Source organism: Enhydra lutris, unplaced genomic scaffold (assembly GCF_002288905.1).
Source record: "Enhydra lutris kenyoni isolate GAN:26980312 unplaced genomic scaffold, ASM228890v2 scaffoldscaffold7, whole genome shotgun sequence".
Classification (NCBI taxonomy): Eukaryota; Metazoa; Chordata; class Mammalia; order Carnivora; family Mustelidae; genus Enhydra; species Enhydra lutris.
The window spans coordinates 1,087,675-1,108,707 of record NW_019154091.1 but is presented as its reverse complement, the minus strand read 5'-3'; the positions used below and the strand labels follow the sequence as shown (position 1 = coordinate 1,108,707).

The 21,033-nt window shown below is 41.5% G+C and overlaps 1 protein-coding gene across 1 annotated transcript in view; it reads right to left on the bottom strand.

Annotated features, from left to right (window-relative positions):
- LOC111142061 (putative tetratricopeptide repeat protein 41) overlaps nt 1-11,401 on the bottom strand; it is a 58,590-nt gene extending 47,189 nt beyond the window's left edge. The window contains 3 exon segments of the mRNA XM_022495005.1: nt 3,275-3,489; nt 6,810-6,990; nt 10,600-11,401. Coding sequence (XP_022350713.1) covers nt 3,275-3,489; nt 6,810-6,990; nt 10,600-11,401 — 1,198 coding nt within the window.
- Nucleotides 11,402-21,033: the final 9,632 nt, after the last annotated feature.

Sequence of the window (21,033 nt, the reverse complement as noted above, 5' to 3'; positions counted from 1 at the left end):
GCTGCGTTCTCGGCCGCAGCTCCCCGTCTCCTGCCCGCATCCACCGCACCCAGGCGAAGCCCAGCTTCCGGGCTGCAGAGGCCAAACGGAGCGCGGTGCTTCCCCTCAGCCTCCGCCCCGGCTGGGCTCCCCTGCAAACTCCTGCGTTGCCGCCCCCTCCCCGAGTCTAGTAAATGAATAGAAGTTTCTTGTTTCCCTTAGCAGTCCCCCGCTCTCAGCCTCTCTCTCTAGCGCAGAGAGGAAAAGTCATGGTCACCGTCATCATCATCGCAACAACACAATCACACTAACGGCGACTGTGTGCCGGGGACTCTTCTCAGTACTTTACCTGCAGAATCTCACTCCTCACACAGCCTGACGCAGGAACTGTTAGTCCCACCCCCATCTTCAAGATGAGAAACTGGGGCGCATGCGGCTTAAGCAAACTGCCCAAGAGCACACAGCTAGCAAGCAGCAGCACCGGCTTGCAAGAGGTAGGGGGGCCTAGTGCAGAAGCACAGCCCTTGCCCCTTGGCCCTGGGCTGTTCATGAGGTGGGGGGCCTCCTTTCAGGGACACAAGGTGTCACCGAGTGTCTGCTATTCACCGGCCCGTTCCTGAATGGATTCCGCACTGTCAACCTCAAGATCTGTTTGTTTTGAAAACAGCAGCTGTTTTTCTCAGGAGCTTTCAGTATCTAAAAACACACTCATTAAAATCACAATTCGCTTTGGGAATAAAATCATAACTGGGCTCGTTGGGTTGAGTTCATCTTCTCAGCCTGGCCAGACCGAACTCCCCTGGGCTGTGGCTGAGCAGGATCGGTGGTCGTCCTCTAGGACCAGTCACACCTGCTGCTACTGATTTTGATTTTACCCACGTTCCACGCCCTGGGAAATGCAACCGCAGAGGACCCATGCCCCTGTGCCTATTTGTGCACAGATACACACACGCACACGCACACAAAGGAGCTCAGATATCTGGCCCATCAGATAGAGATAATACACATCCATCAAAACTCATTCTGGGACCCACATACCCACTCAATACCCAAATGCACGCTTGGGTACAAGCCCCACATAAGAAGGGACGAGTTCCCTAAAACAGGCAGAGTCAGATACGCAAATACACAGCAGACAGCTAATAATAATAACAGCTGATACTTATCAGGGCTTACTCCATGCCAAGCACTGGGCTAAGTGTCTTTATTTTTCATACTTTACCTTAGTTAATCTTCTCAACTACCTACAAGACATTTCTCCTATTATCCACATTTTACAAAACAGGAACACGGAGCCACTGCGAGTTAAAATAACTCACAGAAGCTCGCTCAGCTAATAAGTAGCAGTTGGGCTCCCCGGCTGCTCCTAGAACAGAGGTAGATCCCACACAATTGTTATCATTCCCCATACACACCTTGTATCTTAGCTAGCTCTCATCCAAAGCAGAACTCTTTTGATTCCCCTCAAAACGTGCTGTCCCCACCCCACTGATAATGTCCCATCTCAGTACACAGCCCTCACCATCTGTCTCACTTCGCAAAGCTATCCTCAATGCCTCCTGTCCTTCAAGCTCCACATTTAGTTCCTCAGGAGACTCTCAGTCCAGTGAAAGCCCTCCAGCTCCTCCGCTACTGCCCTCCCCAACCAACCCCCATCACTTGCTGGGACCATTGCAGTAGCCTCTAATGAGCCTCTACACTTGCTCCCTACATCCATTTTCCATACATCAGACTGACAGATCTTTTCCAAGTACCAATCATTCGTGTCACTCCCCTGGTTAAGATCCTCCACTGCCCTCCCACTGTACTCAACAGAATCTGAACCTAGCATTCTGTGCAACAAAGCCCAGACCCGAAGTGGCCTGGCCTTCGCCTCCTGCTCCATCCGGTAGGGCTCCCCTGCCAGCCACACTGGCCTGATTTCCTTTCCAACTCACCTTTGTTTCTGGCTTAGGACCTGTATTACCTTAACTGTTCTCTCTGCCTGTAACATTTTAATCTCCACATGGTTAGCTACTCCATGTCTGTGAGATCTCCACAGAGTATAGCAGAGAGAGCTACTTACCCTGCAAAAAGTCCATGCTCTCCCTTCTGGGGTAGAGTCAGCATTTTGTCCCCATTTAACCCTCAGTGTGGCCATGTAGGCCCACGGTGGCCAATTTCTTGCCAAAAGAATGGCACGTGAAGTGATCTGGATCACTGCCAGGCCAAGGCATTAAAGGAACAGGTGTGCCTTTTCACCTCTTTTTCCTCTTCCTCTAGCCAAAGGCAGAGGACTCTAAGGCCCTAGGGGATTACACAGCCTCAAGAGGGACAAGGCCTGTGTCCCCAGATCACCACATGGAGGAGAGACACTTGTTACCTAAGAACCCCTTACTGGATTGTTCCATGAGCGAGAGAAAGACTTCATTCGAGAAGCCACTGAACTGGGACTTAGCTGTCACCGCAGCTAATTATTCTAATACAGAGACACAGGCCCAGACCGCTCAACCTAGCGAGCCCCTGCCCCCTTACCACACCAATCTGCATGGCGTTTATCACTTTCTCAACGAGAACATCATATCTGTGGGAGTCATGTCCTTACCGGCCTGAGGCAGACATCCCCAGAACCCAGGGCAGTGTCTGTCACAGACCAAGCAACCAATCAGTACTCAGTAACGAGTGACTGAACGCGCACGTGAGTAAACGAACACGCTCGAGAAATAGGGACGGAATCAAACAGGAGGAGCGATAGTTGGGAGGCACGTCCTGTCACGGAGGCCTTGTCCTTGTTTCCCTCGACTGGAATGCTATCCCTGAGATACCTGCTTGACTCCCTCCTTCCAGTATGTATTCAAATGTCTTCTCAGCGAGACTTTCCCAGACCTTTCAAAACCTAACAATTCTGACACAAACCACACGCTGTCTCCCTTCTTGCTCTGTTTTATTTTCCCTCATGGAACTTACATCCAACATTCTGTATTACATTTTTAGTCGGTGAACTCTTAGTCTCCCTCACCCCAATAACAGAAAGGCACCATGAGGGTAAGGACTTTTGTTCATTTTGTTCACTCTCGCATTCCCACTGCCTAGTGCTCTGGCATGTAAAGGTGCTCAACTAACATTTGGTGAAAGAAGGAAGGAAGAAAAAGAAAGAAGGAAATTGAATTCGGTGAGGGAAAGAGGTGGGTAGATCACGTAAGTGAGACAATACAGGGTTTACACCAGAACAAGATGAAAACAGCTACTGGAACAGCAGACGGAATATCTAATCTCTAACAAAAATTCGCCAAAGCTAAAGGCTTGATTCCAGTACCGTAGTTTTTGTACTGCAATTCTGTGATGAAGTAATGTATCACAGACATGATGTCACTGCTTTCACAAGTGATGCCCACAAAATGAGGGATCATCAAGATGCTTGGATATTTCTTTTTGAAATCGTTCACCCAGTTGGCGATCAGAGTAGACTTCCCACAACCGCGTTCTCCAGACAAGAGCAAAATGGACTTGTAAACTGGAAGAGGATTTATTCTGAAAAAATAAAGGGGCAAAATGTAGTCAAGAATATTTACAAATGGAGGGAGGGAGGGAGGAAGGGAGAAAAAAATTTCCTGCGTCTCTAAGAGATACGAAATTCTAGTCTCAACTTTGGCTTCAGTTGGCTCCAAGTAAATTATTTTCCCTCTGGGGTTTAGCTCTGTCCTGTGTAAAATTAGAACAGGAGAGAGATGGTAACCTTGGAAGGCCCTTCCAGCTACACAGGTCCTAGGGTTGTCCTGCATTAACCTGGGGTTCATCAAGGGCCCAACCTGCCCAAAGGCCCAGGGAGGGAGGCTCTTCTACATCAGTCTACCGCTCCTACAGCTGCCCTGCTTAGCCCTTCCCAGAGTCATAGCCACCATCGCCAAAGTGGCCCTCCATTGAACATCACATCAGAGGATAAGAAACAGAAGCATCCGTATGCCAGGGATTCCCATGAATCTTGATTACCATGACTTTGGAAATTACAATTGTTAGTAACTCACTAAGACATAGCCTGCTCCTCTACCAGGGTGTTTTGGCTCGTAGAACTGCAGAAACGTGATTTCTCTGAACAGGCGTGGGCACAGTATAACCTGTCCAGATATGCAGGGGAATCCCAGGTCCACTGGTATCACTACATATAGACTCCAACCCTGTTCCTTACACATTTGTGGTTTAATAAGTGTGTGCCTCGTGATTTTTTATGGATGGAAGATTCACAGAGACAGTTAGCAGGCTTATCTTACTCACTATTAGCTTGTGACTGGCACAGTAACTGATCATAAATTGTTGAATGAGTGAATGAAATCAAATAAATAAGCCTGACACTGGGGTGGGGCAAAGCAAGAGGATATCAGCCTGAAGATTCCCTAAAATAGGAAACCTAGGGATGCCTGGGTGGCTCAGTCGGTTAAGCCACTGCCTTCAGCTCGGGTCATGATCCCAGAGTCCTGGGATCCAATCCCACATCGGGCTTCTTGCTCAGCAGGGAGACTGGTTCTCCCTCTCTCTCTGCCTGGCTCTCTGCCTGCTTGTGTGCGCTCTCTTTCTTGCTCTCTCTCTCTCTCTGACAAATAAAATCTTTAAAATAAAATAAAATAGGAAAATTAAAGCAGGTTCGGATCATTTAATAGAAATTATTCCATGAGAATTCCACCTCCATTATGATGAATTAGGAGTTGATGTGTTATTGCTTTAATTACTTCACCGTCAAATTTGAATGGCAGAATCTGATTTGGTGTCCTACCTCCACCTTTGCCCTCTTTTGGTCTCTCCTCAGCCAAGTACCCAGAGTGAGCTTGTCCAGATATGTGACATATGTCACTGCTCTGTGGTAAAAATAGCAAAAAGCCCAACTCCTTACAATGACCTGTGAGACAAGACTCACACACTCTCCCTATCCATGACACATCCACCCTCATTCCCCACCTCCCTCCCTACAGCCCTGGCTTCCTTCCAGCTGCCTGGCCTCCCTGCCATTCCTCCAGCCTCAGGACCTCTGTGCTTGCTGTTCCCTCTGTCTGGAATGCTTGCCCAGTCCGTGTTTGCATAGCTCGCTTCCTCACCTGCTTCTAGGATTAGCCAAGGTTTTATATTTTGCTCCATAGCACTAAAGGCATCGGACCATTACATGTTTTCCATATTTGCCATGTGTGTTGCCTACCTCCATAATGTAAGCTCTGTGGAGGCAGGGAGTTTGGTCTCTTTGTTCACTACTACATTCCCTATGTCTAGAATACTCCTTGGCTCTTAGCGGGTAAAGCCAATGAAGCAAAAATACAAATATAATACATCCACATAATTAAGCCAGGGTCTGAATGATTTCTTCTTAAGAACAAATAGAAAATGAAAACAGTGCAAAGAAATCTATGGGTATTGTTCTAGATGGTCAGTTGTTAGGACAATGCTTTCAAACTTCAAAAGCACACCCCTCTCTGTTACCTCTACATGTGACTCGGGAACTTACAGTACAAAGCATTGTTTCCAAATGTCAAAGTCCTGTTTCCACACAGCTAATTTCAAAGGGCTTGTTTCATTATTGTATTTAATTGGGCACAGTTGGGACTTGTATCTTGCAATAAAAATCTTCAAATTTCTCATCTACTCTGAAATACGCAAAATTATAACTTACATGAGATATAATTCACGTACCCAAGTCTCACCATTTTACAGTGTACAGCTCAGTGGTTTTCACTATATTCACATGGTTGTACAAATACTATTAATTGCAAACCATTTTCAGCACCCCCAAAAGAAACTCCAGACCCATCATTTCCTGTTTCTCCTCGTCTCTCATAACCTGCCAGCTACTAACCTACTTTCTGTCTCTAAGGATTTGCCTATTCAAACCTATGATTTTTTTTTTTAAAAGCATGACCTATATATTCAAACTCCTGGTAAGTTTTTAAAGCCTTGCCTGGGCTCCATGTTGTATTAACCAAATAACTTGTCTTCCTCTTGGCACAAGTTCCCAGAACCACAAAGCTGTTGGTAGCTCTACCCCTCAGTGGACTAAAATGGCGGGTGCAGAGACTGGGGCAGAGGTGGTGGAGATGGTGGAGATGGAGAATAAAGGAGATCTGTGGTAAGAAGAGGAGGATGAGGATGGAAGAAGAAAAAACTATCTCGAGAATCTCCCTATTTCTGCAGATGAGACAGGCAGGGACACTGTGGACAACCCCAGTCCTTCTTCAAGCCCCAGCCTCTTCCTGCCTGGAGGTGATGAGCAGAGGATGCACCACAACAGGGGGTAGGGAGAAAAAAATAGGGGTTTTGATGTGGGGGACACTGGATAAAAATATGAGTGCATACATTGGGTAAGATAATTCAGTTCCATACACAAACAATACTGTGGCCCGGAGTAGGCATTCAATGAGTGTGAGCTGAATATCTTAATGTAATTAAAAATGAGCTGATGATGTATGTGGAAATGCTTTGTAAGTTATACAACACTGCAAAAATGCATTATTCATATTTCCTAATCTAATTTCTTCTCCTTAAAGTCATTCCATCATTGTCATGAATTACTTTGACCAACTTAGAGCAGGGTGGGGTGGAGGAGGAGACGCGCGCTTTGCCCTCCAGAGTTTATCATCTCCTTGAGGAGACTGGAAGAAAGGAAGTGAAATAGTCATGAAAACTTTGCAAAGGCAGACTGGTATCTGATAAGGAAATTCCAAACCAAGGGTGGCTTTTCAGGGGTGCTCTTGCAGGAATGTTGGGCATAGAAAAGGGGAGGTGGGGAAGACAGCTGAAATTTGAAGGATCATATTTACTCGTCAGGCTATTTTGCTCAAGCCTAAAAAGTCTTAGATTTCTTGACATCTTACCTGAGAAGAGAGTCTAAGCTGGAACCAGGTGCAGCACTGTTACAATCAAATCCCACATCCTTTAAGGCAAATCTTTCCAAGATTTCAAAGGTTCTATTTGATTCCTTGGAAATTACAAACACTTGCTTACACTTCTCAGTAAACTCTTCATGATAGAAACGTTCAAAGTTGTGCTTATAGTCTTTATAGACAGATAAGTTTTAGTACCTTACATTTGTTTCACATTTTCCACTACATATGGTTATTATAAATGCCCAGGAAGGTATCTCCCCTTCTGTATCCTTATCACCTTCTCCCTATGCTGGCATCATATTTCACAGCCCGTTTCGTATTCTAATGAAAGCAAACAACAGGCAAGCAATTTAATCTTCCTAAATTTATTTGTATATGAAATCCTACTTAGGATTCCAAGTTATTTCTTGAGCTGGGAATAACAAGGGCAAAAAAAAAAAAAATTAAAAACTGAGTTTGCGGCATACCTCCCTTCATTTTTTAGATTGTTATCTAGTATGAAGTTACCTATTTCAATCTTGTGGCAAATGTATGTAAGTGTATCCATGGCAGGGGTTGGGAGAGCGGGGCGTACTTTTGGACAAGATACCCTAATGCAATGACAACCATGGGTACGGATGTAACTCTGCCACTGGGCAAGCCCCTTAAACTCTCTGGTGAAATAAGGGGCAGGGCTAGACACTTGGATCTCTGAGTGATTCCTTCTAGTTTCAATTTACTGTAATTCTAAACTTGCAGTTTAATTAAAGTCAAGTTGTTCTGGACTGCCAAAATGCCTTCTGTCTCTGGAGAGACTTATATCCTCAGGGTTTTGTTTTTGCTTTTAATGGAGGGAGGATGTTATACAAGAAAATGAATGCCAGATAGGTTAACCTTGTAGGTTCCCAAGATACTCACCTTGTACCTCCACAGTTAACTGGGTTGTCCTCTAGTTCCAGTTAGAGCCAAAGAGACTTGGAAGACCTAGAGTCTGGCCAAAGTCAGCTTCAAATTTCAAGATCTTAGAATTGAGAATGATCCCACAATCTAATGGGTCTCTTGAGGTAAACCTGAACCTTACCCATTAATCTTAAGTATCTTCAGGGAACTCAGACATTGTTTCTATGAGTTAAGAGTGTGAACCAATAGATCCACATTGCCTTACAATAAACACTTGCTTCCCAAATATCTTTTGTTACCCATCCCCCACCCCCATCAGATTTTGGAACTCCCTGGGTGGTAAAAGGGTATCAAAGATACAAAAGAAAAATAATATAGCACTTCTTTCTAAAGCCCTTTTTAAAATAATATATCCATTCTGTAACTTTTAATTCACACATTTAGTCCACATGTTATACATTCAAAAGTCTAAAGCTATTTTTTCCAATAATAACTAAAATCAAAGGCTAAGGAGAATACTATGGAGAAATATCCTGTCTCTAACCCAAATAGACTTGATTCTTTTTTTTTTTTTTTTATTAACCTATAATGTGTTATTTGCTTCATGGGTACAGGCCTGTGATTCATCAGTCTTACACACTTCACAGCACTCACCATAGCACATACCCTCCCCAATGTCCATCACCCAGCCACCCTATCCCAACCCCCCACCCCCTCAGCAACCCTCAGTTTGTTTCCTGAGATTAAGAGTCTCTTAAGGTTTGTCTCCCTCCCCTGTCCCATCCCTCCCCAATCCCATTTTGTTTCATTTTTTCCCTTCCTACTCCCAACGACCCCACCATCCTGCCTCTCAAATTCCTCGTATCAGAGAGATCAAAAGATATTTGGACAGACTTGATTCTTGAACACATTAGGAAGTATTGATCTATACATGCAGTTCAGACTGAGAATAGTCAAAGAATATCACTAATCATCATATTTCGAGCTTTAGCCAAATCATCTGTTCTTCCCGAACTCATTTGTTGCCATCGTTCCCATCAGCTATTTACTTTGTGCCTCACACGCATCAGGCATGGCTTTTGGCTATTTTACATACATTATTACTCTCGAGGTGGTGAATGTTAACTCATTATGTAGAAGAAGAAACGACAGCTTGCCAATATTGTCGTTTGCTCAGAGTCACACACATCTAGGAATTGAAAAATCTGAGGTCTGAGAACATGAGTGTCCTTAGACATTCCAAAACTCCAAGCTTGTAGTAAATATTCAGGATATTTTTGGGGCACTCAACACCCATTCACCTACTCTAGTTTCCTTAACAGCCCCAGATCACCATCCAGTGTCCCACCTGTCCCGACTCTCAATTCACGTTCTTCCAGCGGGTCTGACTCCACCTCCAGCTCCAGGGGGCATCTGACCCAGGATTAGCCAATCAGAGCATCACCTGGCACCAGGGATTAAACCAGTTACAAGCATATGGTCCCAGTCAGGCTAATCAGAGACAAAAAGACTCGATGCTAGGACTTTGAGCCACTTCTGCTGGACTTGAATGTGGAGCTATTATAGCCATCTTCCTTCCATGATGAAGGAGCAAGGAACTGAGGCAGTATCAGAACCGCAGAGCCATGCTGATAAACAGTAAGAAACCAGGGCAAGTCATACCGTTTGACCCATTGCTTAAGCCTGAGTTGAACCAGACCTAATCCTAGGCTTTAAAGTTATATAAGCAAATAAATTCCCTTTTTGTTTCAGGCAATTTGAGTCACCTGCAACCCAGAGTTATGATTGACACACTATTCTTTTCTAGGACTCCAAAATGATTTGGCTTGGAGGCAGAGTTGATCAGCACCAGTAGGATTTTGCCACCTGCCTCCCTCCCCACCAACACTGCATTCGAATGAATTTAGGTGAGTCAACTCTGTCCTGCTCAGTTCACCAAGATCCACCTGCTCCCTGCCATAAGGCCTATTGCCTGCCTGGTCCCCTGAGAACATTCGGGAATGCACCACCTGCCATCGCTTTGCAATCTCACGTTAATGGGGCCCTTGCAACAGTAATTCATAGCCTTTTCTGGGTCATGGAACCTTTTGAGAATCTGATCAAAGACACGGGCCATCTTCTTACCCACCCCCCAACACACATATGTACATAAACATTCTATTTTTTTTATATAATTTTAAGGGCATCCCAAAGACAGACCCAAAGTCTGTCTAGGTGAAAAAACTCTTCCATACTCTAATATTGCTCTGCCCTTTCTTTCTATGTCTGCAAGACGCTACCTTCAAAAGTAAATGGAATCACTTCATTTAGAGGCAGGATGGCAAGTTGTGCTCCTCAGACTTTAACGTGTATGCAGCTCCCCTGGTCATCTTATTAAAATGTACTCCCTCATTCAGTGGACCTGGAACGCTTTTCTATCAACTCCCAGGTGATGCCATGGCTGCGGGTCCACGGATTACTGAGCAGTAAGGGTGAGGGCTGCTTAGCAGTACCCTGGACCTCCACCCACTAAGATGCCAGGAGCACTCCCCCAACTCTGACACCAAAATGACTTCAGACGAGGCCAAATGTCCCATGGCAGCGGGGTGGGAGGGGAGGGAGACAACCAGCTGGGGCTGAGAAGCTCTGCTCTAGATCTATTGCCTTAACTGCCAGATATTTGAGGCCTTCTCCGAGCTCCTGGAATTCCTAAATAATCTTCCATGACCCTTTATTTGCTCTTATTTCCAGTTTCAAAAATCTTCAAATGGAGAAACGCATGTTACAGAAATATGGTAACAACTTTAAATGCTTACGGAATATTTTCAATCATTTCAAAAGTCCTCTTACAAGGAAGACATGCAAAACACGCTAACTTTATGTTGATAAGACACTTAGCTGTATCTCCATAGTTACTCACCCATATGTTCAATCATGAAAGTGGCTGGGTAAAGTTGTTTTATCACAACTGACCAGTCTTTGAAAACCAGCTCACCCAACTCATGGAGGTCTTTATAAAATCGGACAGGGAGTCCTTTGTTAATAATTTTGGCCTTAAGCTTGCCAACCCTTAATTTTTCTTCATCATTCAGAGAGCCTGAGAGCAGCCTCTCCTTTTCCTCATCTAAAGTCTTCAGCAGCGTGGGTCTAGTCCTAAAGTAAAAATACTGAAATTGAGACTTATTCAGAAATGCCGCTTGGATGATCTCAAACTCCGTCAAACTGTAGTCGGGATTCTCCAGGACCCAAGGATAACCATTTTTTGCAGCAACATAGAGATTCTGCTCTATTGGGGATAAACTTGACAAGTCAGTTGCTTTGGAGAACAGTAAAGGCACATGGTCAGGGAGAAAGTCCCCGTACGTCTGACCCAGCATGCAGATGAGAAAGGGAAAGCAGCTGTTCACATAGTCGAGACAGAGCTTCAGGTACTGGGCGTGGAGACAAGAATGCTGTCTAAACAGGTTGGAGGATAAGGGCGGCGGGGCCATCAACGCTGCACACCTCAGGTCTACAGCTTTGAAATACGTGCCCCGGGAAATGCAGAGCTCGTTAAGCTAAGGAAAGATGTAGTTTGCCAAAAAGTCTCTCTCTTCTTGAAAATCATTCAGAGTTGAGCAGATGTAAGGCTGAATGGGTTTCTGGAACTTTAAGACAAATTGGGCGTACTTATCTACACTTGCCTTCTGGCTTATTTCACTTTGCTCAGGGGATGACATCATGCTTAAAATACAACGATTTTCATCCCGGCATAGCTGCCAATCTCCACGGCTTCTAAGACGTCTTCCTAATTATGTTAGTTACAAACACTTTGAAAACTTCCCCCAAAATGGTTTCTTTCTTATTGACATGTGAAGGTGAGAGGTGCCAACCAACGGGCAAATCAGATTTGAAAATCTAGTGGAAGACTGAAAAAGAAAAAAAAATTTCATTTTAGGATTAAAGGAAGTTCACATTCCCCTTCTCCCCCAAAGCTTTTGCTGACAAGCTGAGAACCACAAGGTGAGCAAGCACTGGACCCAAGGCGCTCCCCGTCTCCCCAGACTACCATTCCACCTTCCCGGTATTCCTTCCACCCTATAAATTTGGAAATCATGCAAGGGGACTTCCTGAGTGTGTGAAAAGGAAGACAAACCCAGAGAAGGATCCTTATGTATCTACGAGTTGAATTAGCCAAGACACATGACCAAGGTCAGAAGCAAGAATGAATAGGTATGAAGTTGAGATTGGGATAAGAAGAAGATACCAAAGTGTAACAAGGCCCGAGACCAGTAATGCACCAGGTATCTAAGAGACACGAGGAAGTTGGGATCTAAGACCTTCACAGAGTTCTGCAACATTTTTTTTTAATCTTAAATTGAACAGACTCATACAAATTCCATCCACCTACATGAGCTAGGAATTCAATTCCACTGAGCTAATGATAACACACCCTCCAACACTGATGTAGATATGCTTGCACCTTGCTCAGAAGAAAAAAAAAATAAATGAAAACGACACTTTTTATGAGATTTTTCTTAATGCAACTCATTTCCATACCAAGCACTGCTTTTGGGGTTATGTTTTTGCCTCCACCTAAGGAGAAACATCATGTTATCATGTATACGGCAATTTTTCATCACAATCCCCTGACAAGAATAATGCAGTACCTTTTTAAAAAGTGTTAACCCTTTCACTTTGAATTGTCACAGTAGTTCAATGATAGCTAATATTGCCACCCTACTTTACAGTCAAAGAAACAAAAGTTCAAACAGGATAAGCGACATGTCCAAAGTCACTTGGCTAGTGAACGGAGAGCCAGGATCTAAACACAGTTTAGCCTGACTCCCGAACAAATACTTTCAATGTTTCTATATTATAGAGATAATGAAATCCCTTAAATCAATGGGTGGAAATGCCTATCCAATAAATAATATTGTAATAAATAGGTGGCAACTTGAAAAAAATCAGTTCAAGCTGTACTCTCACACTACTGCACCAAAAAAAAAAAAAAAACTAAAAAAATGACAGAATAGGTGTCATGAGTGCTTTATTAACAGACTTCTCTTCTGCCATGTAGGAGGCTGGAATTAGATTATTAGCCGTTGCAAATATCCACCTTCTCCTAGTCCCATGCAATCAGAAATCATTTCTATTTTAGTTTCTACCATATTCTCAACACCTAGTATAATGACTGGCTAAGAGTAGGTGATAGGTAAATATTTGTTGAATGAAAATTTAACATAATTTTTCAATGAAAAGAAAATATAATTAAATATTTATCAAACCTGGAGAGGACTTCTGAAACTTACAAGCTGTAGAAGAAATCACAATGGATAGACAGACACGGTTACATTTTGAAAGGACTTAAAAGGCAATCAACAAACTGTAAAAAAATATTTGCCACAAATAAGTTTATCTTTATTTAAAAAAAAATACTGGCATCCTAGTAGACATATAAGCAAAAGATACAAACAGATAAAAAGAAAAACAATACAAGAATACATATAAAAGCACATGAAACCTTTCTAGAATTCAAAAAAAATTTTTAAAGCAATGATACAGATTTTTAAGTTTAAGTATGTAACTTTGGTGAAATTTTATGTCATATATAGCTATGGAACTGTAAACTGGTAATTTTGGAAAGCTATTAGAAGGTATATTTAGGAAATAAATGATAATATATTTCAAAATATATTAAAATGTTTACAATTTTTGATTCAGTGATTCTACTTTCTGGGAATCTCTCCAAGGAACTAATCAAAATAGCGAAAAACTATAGCCATTAAAATGTCATCACATTGTTTATGATAGAAAAAAATGATAAAAGCAAGCAAACTAAGTGGTCTTTGCTTTTTGCTAAGGGAATAACTAATAGGACAAAAGTACGACCACAGGTGGCAGCTTGTATATCTGTTAAAAAGACAGTTATGGAAAAAAAAAAAAGACAGTTATGGACTTCTGCTTGTAGCCATGATAGAATAATAGGGACTAGACTTACCTATCCTCTTCAGAAAATTAGAACACTGGACAAAATATATTAAACAGACCTCAGGCAGTATGGGAGTATGAATCCTGCGAACTAGAGAAGTTTATCAGGAAAAGAAGACTTTGGAACAAAGGGTGTTACTAGACTAGGAGTGACATTACATAATGATAAAGCAGTCAGTCCACCAAGAAGACATAACAATCCTAAGAGTGTATGCACCTAACAACACAGCTCCAAAATACATAAAGCAAAAACTGGCAGAGGGGCGCCTGGGTGGCTCAGCGGTTTAAGGCCTCTGCCTTTGGCTCAGGTCATGATCCCAGGGTTCTGGGATGGAGCCCCACATCGGGCTCTCTGCTCAGCAGGGAGCCTGCTTTCTCCTCTTTCTCTCTGCCTGCCTCTCTGCCTGCTTGTGATCGCTATCTGTCAAATAAATAAATAAAATCTTTTAAAAAAAATTAGCAGAAATGAAAGGAGAAACAGACCCTTAAGATAGTTAGAGATTTCAACACTCCCATTCATATATTATGTATTTTGTGCTACAACAGCAGAGTTGAGAAGTTGAGCCTGTGTGCAGGTATTGAGTACAAAGCCTGAAATATTTTCTATCTGGCCCTTTAAATGATGTTCACTGACCTCCATTCTGGGCCACAAACCAAAACTCAGCAAATCTGAAAGAACTGAAACCATATAAAGTGTGCTCTTTAACCACAGTGGTTAAATTAATTAGAAACTAATAGAAAGATCCTGAAAAATTCACAAACTCTGGGAATTAAACATTACATTTTCAAATTTCTAAATTTGTGGGTGGAAAAGGAAGTAAAAAAGAAAAATCAGTAATAGAAAGCAGATTACTGCTTGTCTGGTGGAGGGTGGGGAAGGAAATAACTTGAAAGGGTCGTGAGGGAACTCTTTAGGGCAATGGAAATTTTTTTAAAAGATTTTATTTATTTACAAGAAAGAGAAAGAGAGCACGAGCAGAGGGAAGAGGCAGAGGGAGCCTAATGTAGGGCTCGATGTGGGGCTCAATCCCAGGACCCTGAAATCATGACCCGATGAAAGCAGACATTTAATTTACTGAGCCACTCAGACACCCAGGGAATTTTAATTATAGTGGTGGTTAGGTATAGGCAGGCATTAAAATTTATCAACTGAACATATTTAAAATGGGTGTATTTAAATTTTATGTAAATTATACTGAGATAAAGTTATTTCTTAAAAAGTCTGAGAACTAGCAAGAGGAAAATACTTATAAGGGTTAGTTAAAAAGGAAAAAAAGCCTATAGGCCATAATAATAACAGTGTCAACAAAACACAGCTAAGTATGGGAAACAGCACAGTAAAGTGGTGAAAGGTCCAAGCTCAGAAGCCCAATTCCCTGGATTCAAGTTCTTCTAGTAAGTTTCTTAATCTCACCATGCTTCAGTTTCCTCATCTGCAAAATAGGGATAATGCTATCTATATCATAGAATAATTGAGAAGATCAAACACGTTATTAGAGGCAAAATGTTAAGAATAGCACCTATAACAAATATTCAATGAATGATAACTATAATCATTAGAAAAAATGCCCATGAGAAAAAACCAGGGAAGAATAATGGTATGGTAGCTGTGTCAGAATGGCTAATTATAGCAGATTATGGCGTGTCTATTTCCTGGCTGGCTCACCTGGCTGGCTCAGTTGGTGGGGTGTGCAACTCTTGGTCTCGGGGTTGTAGGTTTGAGCCCCATTCTGGGTGTAGAATTTGCTTAAAAATAAAATCTTAGGGGTGCCTGGGTGGTTCAGTCCATTAAACATCTGTCTTTGGGGGCGCCTGGATGGCTCAGTGCGTTAAAGCCTCTGCCTTCGGCACAGGTCATGATCCCAGGGTCCTGGGATCGAGCCCCACATCGGGCTCTCTACTCATCGGAGAGCCTGCTTCCCCCTCTCTCTGCCTGCCTCTCTGCCTGCTTGTGATCTCTGTCAAATAAATAAATAAAACCTTTAAAAAAAAATCTGTCTTTGGCTCAGGTCTTGATCTCAGGGTCCTGGGATTGAGCTCCACGTCAGGCTCCCTGCTCAGTGGGAAGTCTGCTGTCATCTCCCTCTGCCCCTCCTTCTCCCTCCCCCACCTCATTCTCACAAGCATGCTCTCTCTCTCAAACAAATAAATAAAAATCTTTTTTAAAAAAATATTTTAAAAAGATAAAATAAAATAAAAAATAATATCCACGCCTTGCTCCACAATTGCTAATAATGAGCCTTCCCAGTTTTTGCCGGAAAAGGGGATTAAGACAGGGGAGGGGGGAGCAGAAGGAACCTAAATGGAAGGAGTTATTTTTGAGTGGAAGGAAAATATAGAAAAGACGTGACTTTTAATTGTTAAAACAATTTAGTACAAAAAAGAATTGTAACCAGAAGCTTCATTATTACCATAAGTGTAAAATCCTTATCATATGCCACAAATAGATGGTAGCCATAAAAATAAATGCCTTAAAAAGCAAACAGTGTGAAAAAAATTCTAGTTAGATATACTACTCTTTTTACTGAATAGATTAACATGTACTTACTAGAGAGACATTTAAGACAAACTTGTACCAAACTAACTTTCTCTTGGCCTAATCAAAAAGACTGAAGCAGAATTGAAAGCCCCAACATGTACACCAGGGATCCAAAGTTATTTAATATCTGTCCCTGGCCCGTCTGATAGCAGTAAGGGGCATTGATCAGAGTGGGCACACTCTTGGAGATTGAGTCCCATAAACCCTGCCTCAAACTGACTGTGACACCTGTAGATATGGAAAGGATGACCACATCCATGACGGGATTAAATGAGACTTAGCATAATAAGCATAATAAGCACCTAATTGTGCTAAAATTTGTTTTAACACTGTTAAAATGGACTTCTCATAAAGAAATATCCTGCCCGCCTGGGGGGCTCAGTGGGTTAAGCCTCTGCCTTAGGCTCAGGTCATGATCTCAGGATCCTGGGATGGAGCCCCGCATCAGGCTCTCTGCTCCCCTCCCTTTTCTCTGTCTGTCTCTCTGCCTGCTTGTGATCTCTGTGTCAAATAAATGAATAAAATCTTTAAGAAGAAAAAAAAAAAGAAATATCCTGCCCAACAGATTTTTTAAGCAAGTGATCACTGTTTAATTTATTTATAATCTACAAGGTCCATACTAAGCCCTCAATGTTCGCTATTCCTATTGTTGTCAACTGCAATATGATCTTTACCGCAAATGTTTGCCTTCATATTTTGTGGTATAGCAGGCTCAACAGCATTACTCCATATATCACTGTACTTTATAACTAAAAGATGAAAGTACCTATTAATGGGTCAAAAGTTCCTCTGACCTTTTAAAGAAATTTCTCTCAATATTTTAAGGCTTAGAAATTTCTATATTCAAATTCCACACCCCCTGCTCCCCACTCACAATGACCACAGGTTCTAACTTTGGTAAGTTTACCCTTGACAGCCCCAGATTTTTTTCAGCTTCTAATGCTTAAAATGTCAATGGTGGAAATGTAAATTGGTACAACTTTTCCAGAGGGCAATTTTTACTGTCAAAATCCTTCCAAAACAAGTTGTATTTTTTTTACCAAGCATTCCAATTTTAAAAAGTCATCTTGTATGTAAGGATTTATCAATAAGGATTTTCACTGTAGAAATATTTATGATGGTTTAAAAATTGGTGATAAACTAAAGACCTAACAATAATAAATTGGACCATCACAGTGTAGTCATAACGTGAAACACTGTATATCCATTAAGAGATAACTTGTAAAAATGTTTATATGGAGGAACCTCACATGGTGGCTCAGTTGTTCAGCATCTGCCTTTGGCTCAGAGCTCAGGTCATGATCCCAGGGTCCTGGGATCAAGCCCCATGTCAGGCTCCCTACACAGCAGGAAGCCTGCTTCTCCCTCTCCCACTCCCCCTGCTTGTGCCCCCTCCACACACACACTATGTATCTTTCTATCAAATAAATAAAATCTTTTAAAAAAATGCTTATATGGGCAAAAGTTTACCGTATATTGACAAGTGAAAAGGTTTCAAAACAGTATTATTATGTGATTCTAATTTTAACTTAAAAATACATGTTAAGTTTTAATGCGGACAATAAGATGTCTATAGTGATTTATCTTATTAAGGCATTTCTTATTTTAATTTTCTTCCTTGACCTTTTTTTTAAAGATTTATTTTATTTTATTTATTTGAGAGAGAGAGAGAGTGAGAGAGCATGAAAGGGGAAAGGTCAGAGGGAGAAGCAGACTCCCTGCCAAGCAGGGAGCGCAACATGGGACTCAATCCCAGGACTCCAGGATCAAGACCTGAGCCGAATGCAGGTCTTGATCTGAGCCACCCAGGCACCCCATCTTCCTTCACCCTTTATTTAATTTTCAATTTTTTTTAATAATACACATTCATGACTTTTAAAATCATAAAACAATAAAATTTCTTTTTTTTTTTAAAGCATTTAAAAATCTTTAAAAAGTAGTCAAGAGGTATGCGGTGGCTAGAACAATGTAAGAAATGTTTAAAATATGAGTTCTACCTTGACCCACCAATACCTAATTCAGTTACATCATTTAATTTCTCAGGACCTCCAATTTCCTAAGCTGCTTTTTAAAAAGAGGGGTGGGGGGGGAAGGCTTCATACGGGAGATAAATTGGTATAGTTTTTTCAGATTAATTGGTAAATACCCATAGAATTTTGAACGCACATACCCTTTGATCTAACTATTCCAAAACTAAATATTTATCTTCCAGAGAAAAATAAAAAACCTGTGCATATTAAAGCATTCTCCACAGCACTGACTGTAATAGCAACCGGAAACAATACGAATGCCTATCAAATAGGAGAGATTAAAAAGAATGAGACATCAAAGATGTATTAAATGGAATAAGCTAATGTGTATTGTTCCATGTATCTTTAGAGAAAATCAAAATTTTCATCTTTAATTTTACCACACACACGTACTTTGCACACATACAAACAAATCTCTGGAAGGAACCTCTGTCAGTTCTGACCTCTAGAGAATAGGAACAATGAGGTGGGAAGAACCTAAACTTCTACCTTTGACCTATACTTCTCTGTACCAACCGGGCACTTTTTTAAACCATGAAAATACATGCGGTTTGTCATTTTAAACCGAAAGGGAACTACATGATTTCCAAGATTCCTTCCAGTTCTAAAATTCTATTTCGTCCCTAATGTAAATTATCATCAGCGTGGCTAATTGGATCATGCAAAATATGCACCTGTACATACAACTTAAAATGTAACAAATCTTATTTGAAGTTCAATTCCTTTTACACTCTGCTAGTGTCCAAAGTTGATAGAAGACAATTGGATAGACATTTTTTAATTGACCTATTTTTCTAAGGCAGACTCTAGGGAGATATTTGTTAACTAGTAGAAAAAAAATACAAACTACAAGACTATAAGTGAATTTAATTTAAAACAGATGTAGGTGCACCTGTGTGGCTCAGTCGGCTAAATGACTGCCTTCTGCTCAGGTCATGATCCCAGGGTCCCGGGATCAAGGCCCCAGAAGGGCTCCCTGCTCAGTTTAGAGCCTGCATCTCCCTTTTCCTCTGCTGCTCCCCCTGCTTGTGCGCTGTCACATGCGCTCTATCAAATAAATAAATAAATAAATAAATAGGAGCGCCTGGGTGGCTCAGTGGGTTAAAGCCTCTGCTTTTGGCTCAGGTCACGATCCCAGGGTTCTGGGATGGAGCCTCAGCTGGGAGCCTGCTTCCCTTCCTCTCTCTCTGCCTGCCTCTGCCTACTTGTGATCTCTGTCAAATAAGTAAATAAAATCTTTAATAAATAAATAAATAATAAATAAATAAAATCTTTTTTTTTAAAAGGCTTAAATTTTCTAATTGTATAAGAAAGTTACAGCACCCAGAGATTTTATTATCCAATGCAGGTGACCATTTTATAAATCCAAGATCAATTCTCAAGCAAGTTAATTCTCAAGCAATTCTCAAGCTTACCCCAGGGTAAGCTGGGGCAGGGTATAGGGCAAAGATTACAAATATTTCACAGCAAAAACTAGTCAAAAATAAGATAAAACTACAGTTCCATTAAATATTCAGAAACACATTTATTGTTCTACAGCCAAAATAATACAAGTTCCACAGTTTGGAAACATTAAACATTACATAAATTGCTTGATGAAAAACCACCTAAAAGTTAATCAAAGAAAATAATCATGATTGTTTAGTGTCTTCTCTAAATTTTTTTATTTGAAGCCTTCAAATAGGACCACGGAATTCAGTATCTCCCATGGAGAGCCACATCTACTTGTATAATTTACTATGATGGACAATGTGAAGCAGACAACCCTTAGGCCAGAACAAGAAGAAAAGCCAGATAAGATACTGGTTTAAAGGCATCAGGATTTGAGGAGACAAGATTCCAGAAAGAAAGGAAGCGTTGCTAAATGAGCCCTACATTCTCTGTTGCTTTTCCCCTCAAAATACTTGCTGATTCTTATGCCACACGGAACCTATATTCTTGGAAGAAAGCACAATGCTGAAAAGCAGCAGTCTCATAGTGCTAGTGCTAGAAAGACAAAAATTGGAATTCAGGGCCCAGCAGGGAGGAGGCCTGGTAAACACCTTAGGCTTTTTGTTGCATTTTTCTGGATGCTCAATCTGCAAAGGTTTCCTGCATCCCTAGTGTGTGCTCACAGGTGCTCTCATTCTCTTCTAAACTGGATTTTATTTATTTTTTTTTTTTTTTTTAAGTAAGCTCCATGGCCAGCATGGAGCTCAATGTGGGGCTTAAATTCATGACCCTGAGATCAAGACCTGAGCTGAAATCAAGAGTTGGTCGCTTAACCAACTGAGCCACCTACGTACCCCTACATGAAGTCTTTGAAATTTCCACTTCTGTGTGCTTTTTGCAAGATTAGAGCAAGTCTATTGGTGTTTATATATTTATTGTACAGTCAATAATTTACCAGATTTTCATACTCATTATAATGTTTTCTCCCTAACTAGGGTCTCTTGGGTTTCCAGCGTATACAGTTACTTCACCAGTGAGAAGGAATTCCAAAATAAAAGACTTTGACTTTCCTAAAATTAATGACCATTACTTCATTTTCTTGTCTTAGACCCTCCAAAACAGTGTGGGACAATACTGACAAAACCAGGCATGTCTGTCTGGTTCCTGATTCCTACTGAAGCAGCAGGTTTTGGTGTTTTGCTGTTTAGAATGACAGTTGCTATCACTTACTTTGATCAAGGTACAATTTACATATAACAAAATCCACTCTTCTTTAAGTGTAGAGCTTTTACTGCCATGTGTTTTTACCACCACCAAAATCAAGATCAAAAGCACTTCCATCACTCCAAAAAGTCCCCTCATACTCTTCTGCAGTCATTCCTCA